This window comes from Rhinolophus sinicus, linkage group LG18 (assembly GCF_036562045.2).
Source record: "Rhinolophus sinicus isolate RSC01 linkage group LG18, ASM3656204v1, whole genome shotgun sequence".
In the NCBI taxonomy this organism is placed as follows: Eukaryota; Metazoa; Chordata; class Mammalia; order Chiroptera; family Rhinolophidae; genus Rhinolophus; species Rhinolophus sinicus.
Window position 1 is genome coordinate 13,929,826 of NC_133767.1, and position 18,459 is coordinate 13,948,284.

An 18,459-nucleotide genomic window follows, 5' to 3' on the forward strand; every position below is an offset into this window, starting at 1 on the left:
CATGATTAATGATGTTGAGCACCTTTTCATGTGCTTATTGGCCTTTCATATCTCTTCCTTGGAGAAATGTATACTCTGATCCTTTGCCCATTTAAAAATTGGGTTATTTGTTTTTATTATGAAGCTGTAGAGTGTTTTTGTATTCTAGATACAAGTACCTTATCAGATATAGCATTTGCAAATATTATTTCCCATTCTGTGGGTTGTCTTTTTACTTTTTGATGGTGTGCTTTGAAGTACAAAAGTTTTAGATTTTGATTAGGGGATTGTACCATTTAAAAAATAATATTAATCAATTTGACATGTTTTTGCATAGTAGGTTTAATTAATTCTTAAAGGCTGGAGGAGTAGTTTCCATGTAGTACTGAGAGCAGCCTCGAATTATACATTGGACACCCCTCCTCTGGGCTCCCCCCAACCAGCTTTTGGGTTCCTCTCCGCTTCCTCTTCCCACTCATTCTTCTTCCATCCCCTGCCACCCACCAACTCCAGATTCCAACCTTGCAAAGCAGAGCTATTCAGGTCTGTCAAGTTCCTGCTACAAAAGGTCCATCTGTGCTCAGAAGAAATGAAGGACTTTCTCTCCAGTCATCTTTATTGTCCTCATGAACGAGGCTGACAAGTGTTTAAATACAAGTTCCCCGCCCCCCTATACTTCAAATAGATCCTGACAGAGGCCCAGATGGTTTTCTGGTGGCTTAGAATTCTCAGGTCACAGGCTGGTTGAAGATGACTGGCTGTTGCCCTCACAATGGTCTATTTGTCCTGACTAATGGTGGGTACCGTCCCCGCTCCCTGGGACTACAGCCCACAGTCTTGGCTCCATGTAGGACTGTGGGCTCATGAGGCTGGATGGCAACTCAAGAAGTGGTCACTAAGTGACTCTACCCATGGGGCTGACCCCTCTCAACCAAGGCCCTCAGCTTGGCTCTGTATGGCTTCTGGAAAAACATGGCAGAGACGGAAAAAAGCCACGAGACAAGAGATGGGAACTGTTGGCCCAACACCCTTGCCCATCAGGCCACCCAACTGACCCCCAGCTTGTTCAAATGCAGACTCCTGGGCTGACCTGAGTGACACTTCAGGGTGAAGGCATGGGATCAGCATTTTTAATGTCCCTAGGTTATTCTGATGTGGAACATTGCAGAAGAGCAGTTCCAGAGGCAGTTTTAGATCCTGAATTCTGTGAAGAGTGTGTGTGTGGGGGGGGTGGTGAATGAGGTGGCCCAGAGTCCACCCACTTGTCACCTAGGAGTACTGAGGAGTTAGTGACCCTGAACTAAGAAGGTACTCAGTCCACTGTCTTTCCACCAGCATTGAGCTGACCCAAGGGGTTCTTGAGGGAACCGCAGCCACTCCAGTTGTCAGCGGAAATTGGTTTTTAAGGATAGCAGGGTGTCCTATTGAATAGGAGCAGTTCTGGGTCCAGGTGGTGACCAGCAAGGAGGTCCACAGGCTGGATTAGAGATGGTTGCCCTAATGGAACCTGCAGTACTGGCGTCCTCAGGGGTGGTCTCCCTGCTGGATCCCAGGTGCCCACCCTTGTGGTGTTGACTGGGACACGGTGGAAGCAGGGCAGGGTGAAGAGCTTCTGGAAAACTCAGAGCAGTGGTGTGTGAGGGGCTGGACTTCAGTCTCCCAATCAAGCCTGTTCTCTAAAGACCCAAACAGACCAAACCACTGTTGCCAGGCAGGGGAATGCTACCGGGAGTCAGCTTGCTGCTCTCCTAGAAAAGCCACCTATTCCGGGAAAAGGAAAGTCCTGCGGGGAAAACTCGAGGTGGGGGAGGGTTCCGGGGATCGGGTGGGGGTAGGTGAAGCCGAACACTTCCTGTGTTCCGTCCAAAGGCCAGCCTTTGTCCTCCTGTCACTTGGTCTTAGCTCCACAGGCATCAGCCCAGCCCAACCACTCTGAGCCCGCCGCTGGGAACAGAGGATGGGGCTCAGCAGTGATCACAGCTGCCCACAGGCCCGCGGTGGGAGACCTCCGTCCCTCCGTATAGGCCCTGTCCCCCCTCAGCTGGAGGCGACGCCCCCCACAAGCAGGGGCAGAAGGAGCAGCAGGAGGGGCACCGTCGGCTGCCCCGCGGCCTGGTTGATCTCGCACTGACAATCGCAGGTTCCGGGCTTGGGAGTCACTTTGGGGTCCTTGGGGGAGCGAGGGCCAGAACTGGGGGCCGGGCAGTCCAGCCACTGGGGGCCCATGGGTTGGGGGGAGTCCGGCTCGGCCTTGACGCTGCCCTTGGGAAATTTCCAGTAGTGGGTGCCCTTAATGAAGTAGGTATCACCTGCGGGTCGGAGGAGACGCTGCGGGACTGGTCCAGGCTACCCCAGGCTGCCCCAAGCCCCGCCCCTCCCGAGGGCTCCCAGAAACCCCCCAGGGTGGCCTCTAGTCCCATCCCCCAAGGCCAGTAGCTTTCAGTCCCAGGGCCTCGGACCCTCCCTGCGCGCTTTCCTACCTGTGTTGCTGACAGTGACATCGTCTGGGGCGTGAGGAGCCCCCTCCCAGAGACTCAGGTCGCGCGGGTAGCCAGGGTCAGGGCGCGCAGCCGCGTCGTCGTACCGCCAGTAGCGCTGGCCCCGGACCAAGTAGGTCTTCCCGTTCAACGGCCAGGAGAACACAGCATCCACCTCTTCCCCCGGGGGCAGCCCCAGCTCGGCCAGCGGTCGCGCAGCGCCCTCCAGCTGTCGGTCCTGGAACACCCAGAACTGGGAGCCTGCAGGGAGGCGGCTCGGTGAGCAGCTGCTCCCCAAGCCCCACCTGCACCGCCCCGGGCTCCACTCACCGCTGAAGAGGAGAATTCGGCCATCTCGGTGCCGGGAGTACGCGGCCTGGATCACCTTCACCTGGGGGGGCAGCCCCTCCCAGAAGCGGTGGAGCCGGGCAGGTCGGGGGGACACAAGCTGTCCCGAGGGCTGGAGTCGCCAGAACCAGGGACCTATGGGGGAAGGAGGGGTGGGCATGGGGCATGAGATGGCAAAAGTTCTTGTCCCCCAGAGTGTGTGGCTGAGACACAGTGTTGGGTCCCCCTACCACACCTGGGTGGGGAGATGCATCTGGAAATCAAGGATGCAGTGGCTCTAAGGAGACAGGGCTGGACCAGGACTTTTCTGCCACCACCTTCCACACCCACCCCTCCCACCCCTCCACCCCTTCATTGAAAGCCCTGCATCCAGGGAAACCCCACAGGCCCCATAGGTCTCCCTAAGTGGGTAGGAAGCCCACTCTATGGGGTCAGGGGAGATCCAAAGTGACTCACCTTTGAAGAAGAAGGTTTCCCCACGGATATTGGCGATGGCATCAAAATTGCCATCACATCGATCAGGAACAGGGAGGGAGGGGCTGGGGAGGCAAGGCGAGGCAAGGAGAAAGAGATTAGGGCTCCTCTTTACTTCATGGAGGGGGCCGGGTCTCCCACCGCGGGCCTGTGATGGCTGCCTAGCCCCATCCTCTGTTCCCTGGGGTAGACGCAGTCTTATGAGGCAGGGACTCTTACCATGCCCATCTCACCAAGGCTAGCGAGCTCACTGAAGGTCACATAGCTGGAGGGGGACTCACCTGTCTGGGGGTGGGAAAGGACGAGGCAGGGGTTTCCTTGTGGGCTCATCATGTGGGGTTTGGGGCACTTTCCCTGTAGAGAGAGAATCAGAGAGATGAGTTTCCCTGATCCTGCTGCAGAGGCCACAGGGTGAGCCCCCTGCCACTCCCTGTACCGTAGAGCTGCTGCAGGCCTTCACGGTCATCCTGGGACAGGCGGTAGTTGGTGGGGTTGTCCACCGGGCCCTGGTAAAAGGGTCTCATGATGGAGTCAGGCGCTGAAGAGTGGCCCAGGCCCAGGGCATGGCCAAACTCATGAACAGCCACAGCAAATAGGTCAGTCCCTTCACCATCTGGGGAGGAAAGGAGAGTGGGCTGGAGCTGTGGCCCCCTGAAACCAGGAAAGGGGGCCACCAGGAAGCCCCTGGGAGTGGGGCCTGCTGGTGAACTGGAATAGCCAGGAGACTCCCTTCAGAAGTGGCTGCAGCCTCCTCCGCCCAGACCCCTTCCTGAGCCATTTCATCCTTCCTGTATGAATACACGGCAGTGCAAGACAGTGGGATACCAGGCTAAACAGATCCATAGAACTTGTAAGGGGTAGGGCAGGAGGAGACATTCTGGACAGAGGAAGGGTGACCTTACACTGACGTAGCCCCTGCCCCCAGGAAGGGAAGACTATATACAGAAACACTGGGGGGAGGCAGGATCCCAAGGGTGCATGCAGTTCTCTTGAGGAAGCACCAGCCCCTGGAGTTTTCCCCTTTCCAGCTCCAATCTGTGGTCAGAGGTCCCCATCCTTCCCACCCTTCCCACTCCCACCCTCAGGGAATGTTGCTCAGTCTCCTTGGCCTCTGCTCTCAAGACCTTTACCCCACTCCTACCCCCACGGTCCTTCCCTCTTCCCCCTCCTTCCATCCCCACTCCTCTAGTGCCCACATCCTATCTTCTATGCCCCTCCCCCACCCCCATCCCACAGGCCCCACCCCTCCCCACCTCCCTGGGGTCCTGGCCTCTCCTCTCCACCACTGCAGCCTTCATCCATCTCCTCGGAACTTGGAAGCTTCAGCAGGCACTCTCTGACCACAGCCTGATGACCTGGGCGCCCAGCCTCGCTCCCAGCCTCTCTGAACACAGAGGCCTCTTCCTTGGGGATCCACCCCAGGCGCCAGAAGGAAGCCTCTTTACGCTCCCAGTAGGTGGTCAAATCCCAGCTCCTCATCCATCCACAAGCAACCTGCTGGCTCCTTCTCTAGCAGTTGAGAGGCCAGAAGAAACTGTGATAGCAAAGGGGCAAGCAGCCCCCAGGGAGACATGGATTTCCCAGACGTTGATCTATTTCACGGAAATCTCTAACTAGGGTCAGCAGTGTTGAAAGTGGGTTTATTGGAAGTGAACTGAACAGCAACTTTCTCTCAGCCACTAAAGGCCACTAGATGAGAGTCTAAGAATGAAATGCATGATTAAGTCATAAAAGGAGTAGCAAATACTTGTCCTCATTTACTTCTCACAAAAACCTCTACCTCCAAACCCATTTTATGGGCCAGGATACTGAGGCACAGAGAGATCAAGTGAAATGACAGAACTGCTCTGAGTCCTTTTTCTGAGAAATTGGAGGAAGTTTGGTGTCTTAATCAGGTAGATCTCTTTCACCTCTCACCACCCCCTTCCCTGCATTTCCTTTCCTTTGGCCGCACCCCTTCCTTGCACCCTTCTCACGCTATGCATCTGGAGGAAATTACACAACTATGCAGATCCAGACCCACAAAATTAGTCTTTGGGGGTCCTCAGCACCTCTCATCCTTGCCCTGGGCCTCCACAGGCAGCTCCTTTGTTCTCTGCACTCAGTCTCAATCCCAGGCCCCACAGCCCCTCAAGCCGCCACCCAGCCCCAGCCCCAGCCCCCAACTCTTGATGACAAACACTGAGAAATGTGTTTCCTGTTTCATCAAGACAGGCCATCCTATGTAATCTGTAACTTCCTGTGCACCTAGGACAGAGAGCTTCATCTCTGCCATGCTCACCTCCTTTCTCCTGCCCTGCCCTTTTTGAGAACTCTGCCTGGCTCACCTCCTCCAAGATAAGAACAATGCCCTACCCATCTGTCTATCCCTGCATCCATCCATGCTTCTGTCCATCCATTTGTCCATCCATCCATTTGTCCATCCATCCATCCGTCCATCCAGCCATCCCGCACCCTTTTCTTTCTATTGGCTCATCTAACATCCCTGAGTGGTGAAGACTCCCTCATCCTAAGACATCCCCACCCACACCCCTCTCCAGCCACAGCAAGTTCTTTGGTCAGTGGTCTAATCCAGTCTTCATTTCCTCAGCTCCTCTCACGTCTAACCCCACTATGGTCTGGATTCTCCCCCCACCCACCAAGCCTACAGGCACTAAGGTCACTTTGCACCCAGATGATCAAATCCAAGCCCATGTAACTTACTGGCCTGGTTTGCTACCCTGCCCACTGCTGACCACTTCCCCCTTCGCTCTTGTTCTTGATCACCTTTCAGCCTGTGTTTTCTCCAATTCCTTTGATTCCTACTCCCCTGACAACTTCCTCTTTACTATGGGACTCTCCACCACTGACCTTCACATGCCACACTCTCCTCCCAGAACCTTACCCCCCCCCCCAGTACCGCTGTTTTTTAAACCTCTCACGAGACCCATCTCTGATAGTAGCAGGCAATGAATGGAGCACTGCTCTGTGCCTGGCTCTGTGCGGAGAGCTGGAGGTGAATTATTTAATCTACGCTATCAGCAGGTACTATTATTATCCCCATTTCTCAGATGAAAAAACTGAGCACATTGAAGTCAAGTAACTTATACACGTAACAGGCTGAGGAGCCCAGCCTTGAGTTCCGCTTCAAGCCCATGTCCTTAAATGCTGTTACACAGCCTCCCATTGTGGATGCTCTCTGTGCCTCGCCCAAGTCCTCTCTGAGCCTGTGGGGTCAGGCTCCCATCCCCTGACCCATGGGGTCAGGCTCCTCTGGAGCTGAGACCACATCCTTGCTCAGCTTCTTTCCCCAGTCCTCTCCTGCTTCCCTTTCCCCTGAGAAAGTGCTCTGAGAAACTGCTTGCACAGGAATTTCCATCTCGAGCTCCACTTCTGGGGAACCTGACCTAAGTCAAAGGAGTCCAAGTTCTAGAGCAAGATACTTAACCACCAATGCACCAGCTTCACTGACTGCCCACAGCCTGCTCCTCCTCTTCCCACACTTCTCACCTGCATTAAGGATTCCATCCTCCAGGGGCCAGCACCCCACCCTCCTATCCCCTTTGCCCCCAGGATGCAATCAGATCCCAGTTTTTGCCCATTCTGACTAAACTTCCCTCATAGCCATCCATTGATCTCCATTCCCCCCATCACCCACCACCATCTCTTACCTGAACCCTGCAGCAACTTCCAACCTCCCTGCCCCTATCCTGCCCTGCACCGCAGCCAGTGGTATTTCTAGAGTGCAAACCCTGCCATGTCTCCTACTGTCTTCAGAGTTCTACCATCCAGACCCCTCCTGTGCTCTCTAAGGCCCTTTGTAGTTTGAAACTTACCATCAGTCCTCTATGGTTCTCCTCCTAACACCATATTTTTGCCTTCCAGCCCCAAATGTCCCAGGCCATTTCTTACCCCAGTGCTCCCATACCTGACCACCCAACTACCCTGGACTCAGCTAGCTCACTGGCTTGTACTTTCTTATGTGTCCCCCACCCCCGCCCTGTGTATTCCAAGGGAGCAGGACCTTGTGCGCTATCTGGCACTGTGTGTGTGTGTGTGTGTGTGTGTGTGTGTGTGTAATAAACACTCAGAGTCACTGCTTCTGGGAAGCCCCGCTCAGCCCAAAGCCTCAGGTCGGCCTTTTCTCTGAATACCCACAAACCCGAGGATTTCCCTGTTGTGATTCCCAGTATTTGTGTCATTGTGTATAGCAAGTACTCTTCTGACTCAGCTGCTGGACAGAGCTGTGTTTTTGCCTCTAATCCTCAGTCTCAGCTTGGAGCTGGACACCTGACAGGCCTCTGTAATGGGCTATTTTATGTGTCAGCTTGGCCAGGCTATGGTGCCCAGTTGCTTGGTCAAACACCAGTCTAAATGTTGCTGTGGAGGTTATTTGGTAGATATGATTAACATCTGCAATCAGTTGGCTCTAGTAAAGCAAATTACTCTCCATATTGGGGTGGGCCTCATCTAATCAGTTGAAGACCTGAAGAGCAAAAACAGATTTCCCAGAGAAGGAATTTGGCCTTAAGACTGCAACATGGAAAACCCCCACCTGGGTTTCCAACCAGCTGGCCCGCCCTGCAGATTTCGGACTCAAGATTGCAACATCAGCTCTCACCTGAACTTCCAGCCTGTGGGCCTGCTCTACAGATTTTGGATTTACCAGTCCCCACAATCCCATGCACTAATTCCTTAAAATAAATCACTTAACACACACACACGCACGCGCGCGCACACACACACACACACACCCTATTGGTACTTTTTCTCTGGAGAAGCCCACCTGATACAGCCTGCATCAATAAACGTAATTTAAACCTAATTCTTAAGGATAGATAGACCTGGGCAGAGGACCGCACAGAAGAGGGGACATTGTACCTTTTGACCCATAAGTCCAGATCTCCTCATCGTCGAAGTGAGTATCCCCAGAGATGGAATGCTCCCCAGGGAAGAAGGCATGGGCTAGAGTGCCCCCCTGCCCATCGAAGGGGTAACTGTCCTGGTGGTAGGCCCGGGCAAAGTCGATGAGGATGTCAGGCTCTGTCAGGCCCTGAGAACCTGTCTCCTGGAATTTGAGGCCTGACTCAGTACCCCAGGTGGTCAGGGCAAGGTGCATGAGGCTCCTCACAATGTCCTGGCTCAGTGCTGAGCTCTGGGGGAAGGACTGTATCCTGGGGAGAGAGGAATGGAGAGTAAGAGTAGCCAGGGATACAGAAGCGGGGGCCCAGCAGGCAGGCCCAGGGTGGGGTGGGCACCAGGACCTACCTCCACGTCAGGGTTCGCTTCTTCCACATGCTGCCACTCAGAGCATACCGGCGGCGGCGCCGCCTAACCAGCCCCGCCACCCCCAGCACGTCAGGCAGGGAGCAGCGGCGCTTACGCATGGTGGCCATTGTCAGTGGGTCTGTGGGAGAGGTTGGGGGAGCGCGATCAGCAGAAGGACAGCCTGCCTTAATCATGGTACCAGCTACCTTTCTACATGGGGAAACTGACGTTCAGAGAGGTTAAGAAACTTGCCCCACAGCTTGGATTTGAATCTAAGCAGTCTGATTCTGGAAGCCATTTCATACCAAATTATGACACTGGCCTTCTGGGTGGTGTCACACTCTGCACCTGGCCCTGGATGGACTGGCTGCCTCTAGGTGGTGCTCAGATATTCAGGGGTGGGGGATCCCCCTTCCCTGAGCGCTGGTGGTTGGACTAGAGAAAGGAGCCCTGGGAGTACAGTAAGAACTCCTCTTTTGGAGGTTGGAATCCCCTGGGAAGTTGCCCACACCCTACACCCTAGCTCCCAAGTCCCCATCATGTCCAGATAAAGTCCAAAGTCCCCAGGCCAACTGGGTCTATGGTCTTCTGTGACAAGCCACCCCCTCCTGGGTTAGAGCTGCCTGAAATCTGCTTTTAGAGCTCAGTTCAATTCCTGTAAGTTTTCTCATCTTCAAAGGTCAAATCTCACCTCATTGGTTGTGGTCACAAAGAGTAACTGAACACATGTAGATGCCAGACATTGCTGGGCGGTGGACAGGACAGGGAAAGACGGTGCCTTGCTTCAAAGCTAGCCAGGGTCTCTCCAGTTCTCTCTTCTTCCCCATTTAACCCAACAGATGAACCTCTCAGCTCTACCTCCAAAACGTGCACACTTCTCATCACACACACACACACACACACACACACACGCACGCCCTAGTCCAGGCCACCATCATCCCTTGCCTGGATGCTGCAATGCCTCCTTCCTGGCCTCGGTGCTCCCCACCCTCCATTCTCCATCAGCAACCAGAGGAAGTGTAAGACTGTAAAACAGAGTGAGTTGCCTCCTTCCTTCAAACCCTTGATGGTTTCTTGCTGGGCTTGGAATCACCTTGCTGCCCCCTGCCCCAATAAGGCATTTGTTTAGCTCCTCTGTTCCCTCTCATCACAGGTATACAGTCTGTGCCTGCCACAGGGCCTTTGCACTGGCCTGGTACACTCTTCTCCCACATCTCCCCATGGCTGGTTCCTCCCCTTTGTGTCCTGAGTTCTTTGTGTCATAGGAGCTCCTCTCAACTCATAGGGCACCTTTCAGAGGAGGCTGATCTGACCAGACCAGCCCCTCAATACCATTAGCATTTTATTTTCTTCAAAAACACTCACCACTATCTGAAATTATCTTGCATATTTCTGTTCTTGATCTCTAGAAGGTGTCTGTCTCTCTCTAGGATGTCAGCCTCATGAGAGCAGGGACCTTATCTACTTTGCTCACAGCTGGAGCCTGAATTGGTCTTGAATGTAATTGGTCTCGCATGTAAGAGATTCTCCATAAATATTTATTAAAAGAAGATGCCTGAGAACCTCCTAGGTTGGGACCTGAGATCAGCTCCCATGATTCATTTGCATGCTGAGGTTTAAGAATAGCTGGATAATGGTTAGGCTGGGTGCAGAGGCAGGGCTGGGGAGGGGGTGGGGACCACCTACCCAGGAGACCCGTCTCAGGCAGCTGGGCAAACCTCTGCATGACCTTGATGGCATCCCGCAGCATTGCAGGGCTCTGTAGTTGGGCCTGGGCTGGGTGGGGTGGCGGCAGGTAGCCATAGCGGGTCAGCCAGTCCTGGGTCATAGGAGGGAACAGGTAAAGTGGGAGGCGTGGGAGGGATGGGACTCTACCTGCCCACCAACATCCTGGAAGTTCCACCTCTGGCCAGGCATTGGAAACCCAGGGCTCCCTGCCCCACCTGCCCACCTGTCCCCCCTCAAGGTCCTGGCCCTCCAGCCCTGGGTTTGCCACACTTCATCTGGCCCCAACAGCCCTGGTGCCTACCTCCTCACCCCAGTCCCTTTCCAGATCTTCAAACCCTGGCTCCTGACCTGCCGGATCCAAGAATCCAGGTCCCCAGACCCCATCCCTAGTTACTCTTTGAACATTTGAATCAGCCCCTAGCCTGATCTAGGGGTCAGGCACCGGCTTTCCTCACCCAGCCCCCGAAAATCCCAGGAGCCGGCGGGCCCTGCACTCACCACGCCCAGGCTCATGTCCTGCTCGGAGGGCTCTGCTCGGAGGGCTCTGGGCTCTGCTGGCGGTGGCAGCAGCGGGAGCAACAGCGCCAGGAGCCGGAGCATGGCACGCTCCTTCCTAGGCAGCTGAGGGGCTCGAGGGGGCCTAACCGGAGCCGCCCTCGGGACCTGGAATTCAGGTAGGCTGGGGTGAGGGGACCAGGTGTGGGGTAGGAGGACTGGGGGCCGCACCAGGGTCCAGCACCCTGGGCGGCACGGAGCAGGAGTACGGCGGTGTCCAGCGGAAGGCCCAGGGGCGCTGGGATCGCTGGGGTCCCGGGAGGGGGCGGAGGTCCGGACTATCGGTCCGCTGCGTCCGCCTCTCGGGGTCTCGGACCGGTCTTGTCCTGGCAGCGAGCGGTGCGGAAAGCCCCTCCCTCCTGGCGGGCGTGGCAGACGCACCCCACTAAGCGGTCCGGGAAATGGGCCAATCTTCGGACATCCAGCGAGAAGGGGCGGGCCAGGCCCGGGTCTCCCGCCCCGACCCAGGGACCCTTCTGCGATCTCGGGGTGTGGCCGGGTGGGGGCGGCGGTGACGAGCCCCGGCCGTGGCCGCCGGCTTCACTTCCCACAGCTGCGGCCACAAGATTCTCTTCCCTGATCCCGGTTCCGGTGGGACTCCTCCAGGCGCTTCTCGCTTCTGCTTTCTCAGACTACGCAGCCCCGCCGAGGAAGGGGGGCTCGGGGTCCTCCGCTCCCCCAGCCCTTCCCAGAGACCCTACGCCTGGCGGCAGGCGAAGCATGAGGGTAGTTCCAGGCGCGAGAGACTAGGATGCTTCTCTTCTCCGCAGGGTCTCGGTGCGACCCCGCAGGTCTTGGCCAGTGTCCCCTGCGTGCGCTACGGCAGCGACTGGGTCCCCAAGTTCACTCCCCCAACCTCCTGGGCTGCGCGGGTCTCGGCCTCCTTACACCGTGGTTGGGTTTTGGCATCTCTGGATCCCAGACCCAGGAGCTGCCCCGGACCGTGACTTTTCTCCGCAGGTACGAGACATTTGTAATCCAATAACATCCACGCAGGAACTCGAGCGCCTGCATCGTACCAGAAGCGCAGGGGGAGCAGATCCCTGAGGCAGAGACTTGGGGACCACAGAGCCGCGCCTCACCTCAGCCGCACCACGCGGGGAGCCCAAGGCTAGGAGGCCTGGCAGCTGGAGAAGGGTCTGGAGGAATGGGGGCGGGGTGGCCTTCCTGGCGAAGGACAGGTGAGTGGGTGTCAGTGATACAGCTCTGTCTCTGGAGCATGGCAGCCACAGGACCCCAGGTGTGTTTTAGACAAAATAAAGAGCCATCAGGATTGGCGAGCTGGGGATGAAAATTCAAAACATTGAGATCCTGCATTAGTCCTCTGGGGCTGCCATAACAAACTACCACAGACTGGGTGACTTAAACAACAGAAATTATTTTCTCACAGTTCTGGATGCCGGAAGTCCAAGATCAAGGTGCAGGCAAGGTTGGTCTCTCCTGCCATTTCATGGCCTCTCTCCTGGCTTTCAGGGGGCTGCGTTTCCCTGGTGTCCTCACATATTCTTTCCTCTGTGTCCATGCAGCTCAGATGCCTCTGTGTGTCCACATCTCCCCCTTTTTTTTTGCCACAATGTGTGCTTTATTTTCATCAATCATGCAAATAATTGTCTACAATATCCCAGGACAAACCAGAAAATTTGGCAGTCTGATTGGGGGGGGAGCTGTCCCTCAGAGACCCATGCCAATGGCACGGAGAGCCGGGGTTCACAGTACAGCTTGTCGCTTGTGTCCACCTTGCAGGTGGCTCTTTCTCCACGTCATGACTGGAGTCTCCAAGATGACAGGAGTGGGGAGTCCTCCAGGTTCTTAACAAATTTCACTCCGCTTCTCCTGCTCAATGGTCTCTTTGGTTGGCAGGATGTTCTTCTCCTGCATCTCTGTCTCCTTCAGTTTGGCTTTACCGAAGCTGGTCATTTCCACCGTGTCAGGTTTGTCTGCCATTTTCTTAAAACAATCCCTGGTCTTCGCTCCAAGAGGAGGTTCCTGGTTCCCACGCGCATTGCTGCAGCAAGAGACCCACATCTCCTCTTCTTAAAAAGACACGTCAGGGTAGACGGGTGGCTCAGTTGGTTAGAGCGTGAGTTCTGGGCAACGGGGCTGCCGGTTCGATTCCCACATGGGCCAGCGAGCTGCACCCTCCTTCAACTAGAATGAAGTCAAATGAGCTGCTGCTGAGCTCCCGGATGGCTCAGTTGGTTGGAGCACATCCTCTCAACCACAAGGTTGCCGGTTTGACTCCTGCAAGGGATTGTGGGCTGCACCCCCTGCAACTAACAATGGCAACTGGACCTGGAGCTGAGCTGCACCCTCCACAACTAAGATCAAAAGGGCAACAACATGACTTGGAAAAGTCCCGGAAGTACACACTGTTCCCCAATAAAGTCCTGTTTCCCTTCCCCAATAAAATCTTTAAAAAAAAAAAAAAAAAAGGAAGACACCAGTCAGATCAGGGCCCACCTGAATGGCCTCATTTTACCTTAATCACCTCTGCAAAGGCCTAGTCTCCAAAAACAGTCACATTCTGAGGTGCTGGGATGAGGGAGACAGTTCAATCTGTAACAGATCCCATGTGTAGTGAAAACTGAAAACCCACAGTTCTCCTCTTGCTGGGTGTGTCTCTTCTGCTCACTCCTACCACACTCACAGCACTTCTGACACCAGATGTGTGGGTTTCCCCCCCACCAAGTAATTCTCTGTGACACCAGCTGGGTACCCTACAATTCAATTCTGACACGAACCACAATCAGCACAGACCCCACAAATTAAGGGCTCAGTCCCATGAGACTGCCCCCACTTCAGAAGCCAAATGCAATTAGTGGGTCCCCGGATACCCACAACTTCTGCTGACTTGGCTACAAATTGTAGGTTTCCATGACCACTCCAACCCCGATTATTTGCTAGTACAACTCAGAGAACTCAGGGAAATACTTCTGTTTACCAGTTTATTATACAATAAAGGACACAGCTAAACAGCCAGATAAAGAGATACCTCAGGTAAGGTCTGGAAGGGTCCCAAGCACAAGAGCTTTTGTCACTGTGGAGTTGGGGCATGCCATCCTCCTGGCATGTAGATGTATTTGCCTGCCCAGAAGCTCTCCAAACACAGACATGATCAATTATTAACTCAATCCCCAGCCCTTTTCCCCTCCTGGAGCATGGGTGGTGGGGCTGAAAGTTTCAAGCTTCTAATCATGGTCTTTTGGGTGACCAGCCCCCATCTGGGAGATATTAGGAGCCCACTGAGAGTCACCTCATTAGAACAAAAGACGTGCTTCTATCACCCAGGAAATTCCGAGGGATTTAGGAGCTCTGTGTCAGGGAGACCATGTCATGCGGGGAGTCATCAGGCGGAGTCTGTGCTCCCGCTCCCCACATAAGAAAGCAGGATATGGTGAGGCCAGAAAGGAACACCCACGGAGCCATAGGTAGGGAAGTCATATCACTATATTCTCTCTGGCGGCTGGGTTGGAGAAACAAGAAGCAGGAGCCACACTGTTCGCACCGCTTGCAGGCTCAGCCACCATCTTCTTGCTAGCCCCCATTTTCTGCTAGCGTAGCCACGACAGTTATATTAGTGGCCAATGGCTCACTGGTTACAGCTGATGGCCAACTAGCCACAGCTGATGGCCATGCAATTACAGTTGATGGGCATTTACTACCTGAGCCAGCACCTGTCTATGTGAGGCAGAGAGCCTGGAAACTACTTTCTGGGGCTTTGTCCCCACAGACCAAATATTAGAACAAAAGATGCTCTTATCACTTAGGAAATTACAAGGGTTTTAGGAACTCTGTGCCAGAAACCCGGTGCAGAGACAGATATATATTTTTTTCTATTATTTCACAGCCCACCCCCCAGTCACTGGCCACGGAACCCTTACAGCAAAACAATATACACCTCAAAAGATACTGGCACATTACTAGAATCCCACACTGTCATTAGTAATCATTTCAGTCCATCATCATATCGTATGAAAATGGCCCCCAGAATGGGGCCACTCAGGTTTGCAGGCTTCCATTCAATGTTGCGGACACAGGAGTGGTCTCAGCAAACACATGGCTTCCCTGTGGGAACAGAGCCAGGAGTGCAGTTTCCAGGCTCTCGCCCTCACGTGGAAAGGTGCTGGCTCGGGTAGTAAATGGCCATCAACTGTGATTGGATGGCCAGCAGCTGTGGCTAGTTGGCCGTCAACTGTAACCAGTGAGCCATTGGCCACTAATATAACTGCCATGGTTACGCTAGGCAGCAAATGGGGGCTAGCAAGAAGATAGTGGCTGAGCTAGCAAGAGCGAATTGTGGATTGTGAATTGCAGAGAGGCAGATTGCAGTTAGCAAGTGAGGTTGGTTGGCAGAGAAGTGGATGGCGGGTTGTAGATCGTGTGGCTCCTGCTTCCTGTGTCTCCAACCCAGCCACCAGTGAGACTATAGTGGTATGTCTCCCCTATCTATGGCTCCGTGGGTGTTCCTTTTTGGCCTCACCATGTCCTACATTCTTATGTGGGGAGTAGGATCAGAGACCCCGCATGACACCCTGCATGACATTCCCCTTCAGGCATCTTCTATAATTGAGATAAGAGACGATATCATCTCTTGCTCTGAGCTTCTTTTGAGGTGATCATATAATATTGGCTTTCCCTCACTACATAACCCATGTATTCATTACGTTTGCCTTGGTTGCTATTCCTCCTTCTCTCCATTAACACTCAAACTCTCACACCTTCAGAATGGACATCAGGGTCAGCTGTTGTGCTGGTGTAGCGTGTAGGCAACAATACTAATCTAGCAAGTGCCTCCCCTCAGTCCACTCCCCTTCACATAGGGCAAGATGACACAGGTGCAGACTTTACCACCTGCCACACAGATGCCTTCGGTGCGAACATCAATTTCGGCAGGTGGGGTGAAGGCACATCCTGCCCCATCAGGCCCTTAGGAATTCTGGCATAAGGTTTCAAATATACTGGTAACCTCTTATGTAGGAATCATTGCCATTTTAGGTCCTTACTTTTGCAGTCCTGGTCATGTGACCACTGCATCAGGTAGGGGGGGAAAATTGAAGTGATGTGGGAAATAAAGAAAGAAAGTTCCAAAAAAAAAAAAGAAAGAAAGAAAGAAAGAAAGAAAGAAAGAAAGAAAGAAAGAAAGAAAGTTCCCTGGGGAAGAACTGCAATGTCTTAGCAGCATAATTCCTCACCCCCTCTTCCCTAGATTCAACAGAAAAACAGAGGAATCTGTCCGGGGGGGGAACTCCTTTAGCCCCAGTCATGTTCATGTTGAATTTGAGAACACACTCATAAAGGTGTGTAAGCCAGCTCTTCAGGCCTTTATCTCCTTTCATTTTATTTTTTTATTATTATTTTTTAAAATTATAATTATGTCTACTTGTGTTTTGTTTGTTTGTTTGGTTTTTTGTTTGTTTGTTTGTTTTTAATTGGGGAAGAGGAACAGGACTTTATTGGGGAACAGTGTGTACTTCCAGGACTTCTTTTTTCCAAGTCAAGTTGTTGTCCTTTCAATCTTAGTTGTGGAGGGTGCCGTTCAGCTTCAAGTTGTTGTCCTTTCAGTCTTAGTTGTGGAGGGCGCAGCTCAGCTCCAGGTCCAGCTGCTGTTTACTAGTTGCAGGGGGCACAGCCCACCATCCCTTGCGGGAGTCGAACCAGCAACCTTGTGGTTGAGAGGATGTGCTCCAACCAACTGAGCCATTTGGGAGGCAGCTCAGCTCAAGGTGCCCTGTTCAATCTTAGTTGCAGGGGGCGGAGCCCACCATCCCTTGCGGGACTCGAGGGATTGAACTGGCAACCTTGTGGTTGAGAGCCCTCTGGCCCATGTGGGAATCGAACAGGCAGCCTTCAGAGTTAGGAGCACGGAGCTCTAACCACCTGAGCCACCGGGCCGGCCCTATCTCCTTTCATTTTAGGTGACCAATGTTTTGATTGCCCATCCCAATTCTCTACCAAAGTAAAACTCCAAGGATGGTATCTCTCTGCCCATTGCTGGCCATTTGGGGCTATAAAGTGTCATCGCTGATCTGCAGAAATGGCGACTGGTCATCTAAATTGGCGCAATCCCTTCTGTTCTGGTTTTTGAATAGCTTCTGAGCATTTGCATCTCTCTGTGGGTAAGCAGGGCCCAGTCCAGCATCAGGACCCGTTTTTAGCCCCCGAGGGCCACCAGCAGCAGTCTGACTTGCCAGTGATGATTAAAGCCGTCCCCTCAGGGAATCTGCCACATTGTCAGCTGCAGTCTTCATGTCTGCTTATTTCCTGGCCCCCTGGCCACCTCAATTGAGCACCCAGGGACATCTGTTTGATGATTCTGAACCTGAAAGGGGGTTCTTTGGATGGACATCAACATGTCCTACTTTAATGCACCTCTCAAATTCCCAAGGACTGTGCACCATACCGGCATCCCTTTAATAGACCAAGTTTCCATTGTCCTCCTGCCTGATCAGATGGCCGGCCATTGGCCACTACCCATGAGTCAGTAGAAACCAAAATATAGGGAATTTTACCACTGTTCACTTGTTCCATCACTGCTGGGAAAACAGCATGCCATTCAGCCCACTGAGCTGCTGTTTCTACCTTCTTCGATCAGAGTGGTGGCCTTCCTAACGGGATGCTGTCCATTCTCTGTGGAACTGCCATCCACTAACCAAGCAGCTCTTTGTTGGTCAGTCGAGAGCTATTTATAGGGCACTGTCCGAGTGACAATAGAATCCAGCAGCTCCTCACACCTTTCCGAACTTGGTCCTGGTATCTCCTTGCATGCATTCCCCAGGCAGCATGATCCTGTATAAACCATTTCCATTTCATTATTGAACGCTTCTGGGCGCTGCAATACCCATTAGAGCATGTCTCTGACATCACCCAAGACACTGGGTAGTTCAGGTTTCAAGATCATTTTATGTCCTTCAGTCAGAGGAGTAGCTTCAATTTATGTCTGATAGCAAGGTAGTCAACACCCTCACATGGAAACTCTCTTGTCTGAACTCCCAGCAGTCGTCACTAGGAGGTGCCTGCGGGGTGTTGCCAGCAGCCACAGTCCACACACCACACAGGTTATCACAGAGAATCTGTCCACACCCGCGTGGGCTCCAGCAATTGCACAGGTTCCCATTTAGCACGTCCAATTAATGTGGCCTGAAGGGCTGATTTACATGTCTGTTTTACAAGACTAGGTAAGGAAATGTTCATTCCCCCATAACAATCAGGTAAAAGAGACGCGACCACTTCACATAAAGCCTGCTCAAACGTACCAGTTCTCCTACTAACTTTTACCCGAATTCCATCAACCCCCACATTCCTAACTGTCACCTCTAAGGACTTCATCCACAGGTCTCGGTTTTATAATACTAGGTAGGGGAAGGGTTCCCCAGTAGGACATCATATCCATTCCCATAAAACATTAGGGAAAGGAGACAAAACTTCTTTACATAAAGGCTGTTCAAACATTCCACCTTTCATAATCTTACCGACTCGTACATCTTTATATTCTCTCAATCTAATTGTGGCCCCAGCCAGGGCTTCATCAATGGGGTTTGGTACCACAGTGCATGGGGCTCCTGTATCAAGGAGTCCTGGGGACTTCTTCTCTCTTTGACCATTTTACACACTCTTTGCAAAAGGCCTTGGGTCAGAGAGGATTCTGGGAAGA

At 53.2% G+C, this 18,459-nt stretch overlaps 1 protein-coding gene and 1 pseudogene across 5 annotated transcripts in view; both read right to left on the reverse strand.

Moving 5' to 3' along the window:
* Positions 1-305: 305 nt before the first annotated feature.
* MMP25 (matrix metallopeptidase 25) overlaps positions 306-18,459 on the reverse strand; it is a 34,290-nt gene continuing 16,136 nt past the window's right edge. For 2 of the 4 annotated variants that reach the window (XM_074322838.1, XM_074322839.1), the window contains 9 exons: positions 10,212-10,344; positions 8,526-8,664; positions 8,139-8,431; positions 3,715-3,891; positions 3,560-3,632; positions 3,261-3,343; positions 2,787-2,939; positions 2,460-2,717; positions 306-2,288 (listed from right to left, as the gene is read on the reverse strand). In XM_074322838.1, coding sequence (XP_074178939.1) covers positions 2,017-2,288; positions 2,460-2,717; positions 2,787-2,939; positions 3,261-3,343; positions 3,560-3,632; positions 3,715-3,891; positions 8,139-8,431; positions 8,526-8,664; positions 10,212-10,344 — 1,581 coding nt within the window. In that variant the 3' untranslated portion in view covers positions 306-2,016. Of the gene's footprint in view, positions 2,289-2,459; positions 2,718-2,786; positions 2,940-3,260; positions 3,344-3,559; positions 3,633-3,714; positions 3,892-8,138; positions 8,432-8,525; positions 8,665-10,211; positions 10,345-10,751; positions 11,373-18,459 lie in introns of those variants that run through there. The other 2 variants (XM_074322837.1, XM_074322840.1) reach the window with 2 other exon arrangements.
* Positions 11,569-13,157, reverse strand: LOC109439332 (thymosin beta-10; annotated as a pseudogene). The gene has a single exon (XR_012493161.1). The product of XR_012493161.1 is annotated as a thymosin beta-10 (transcript).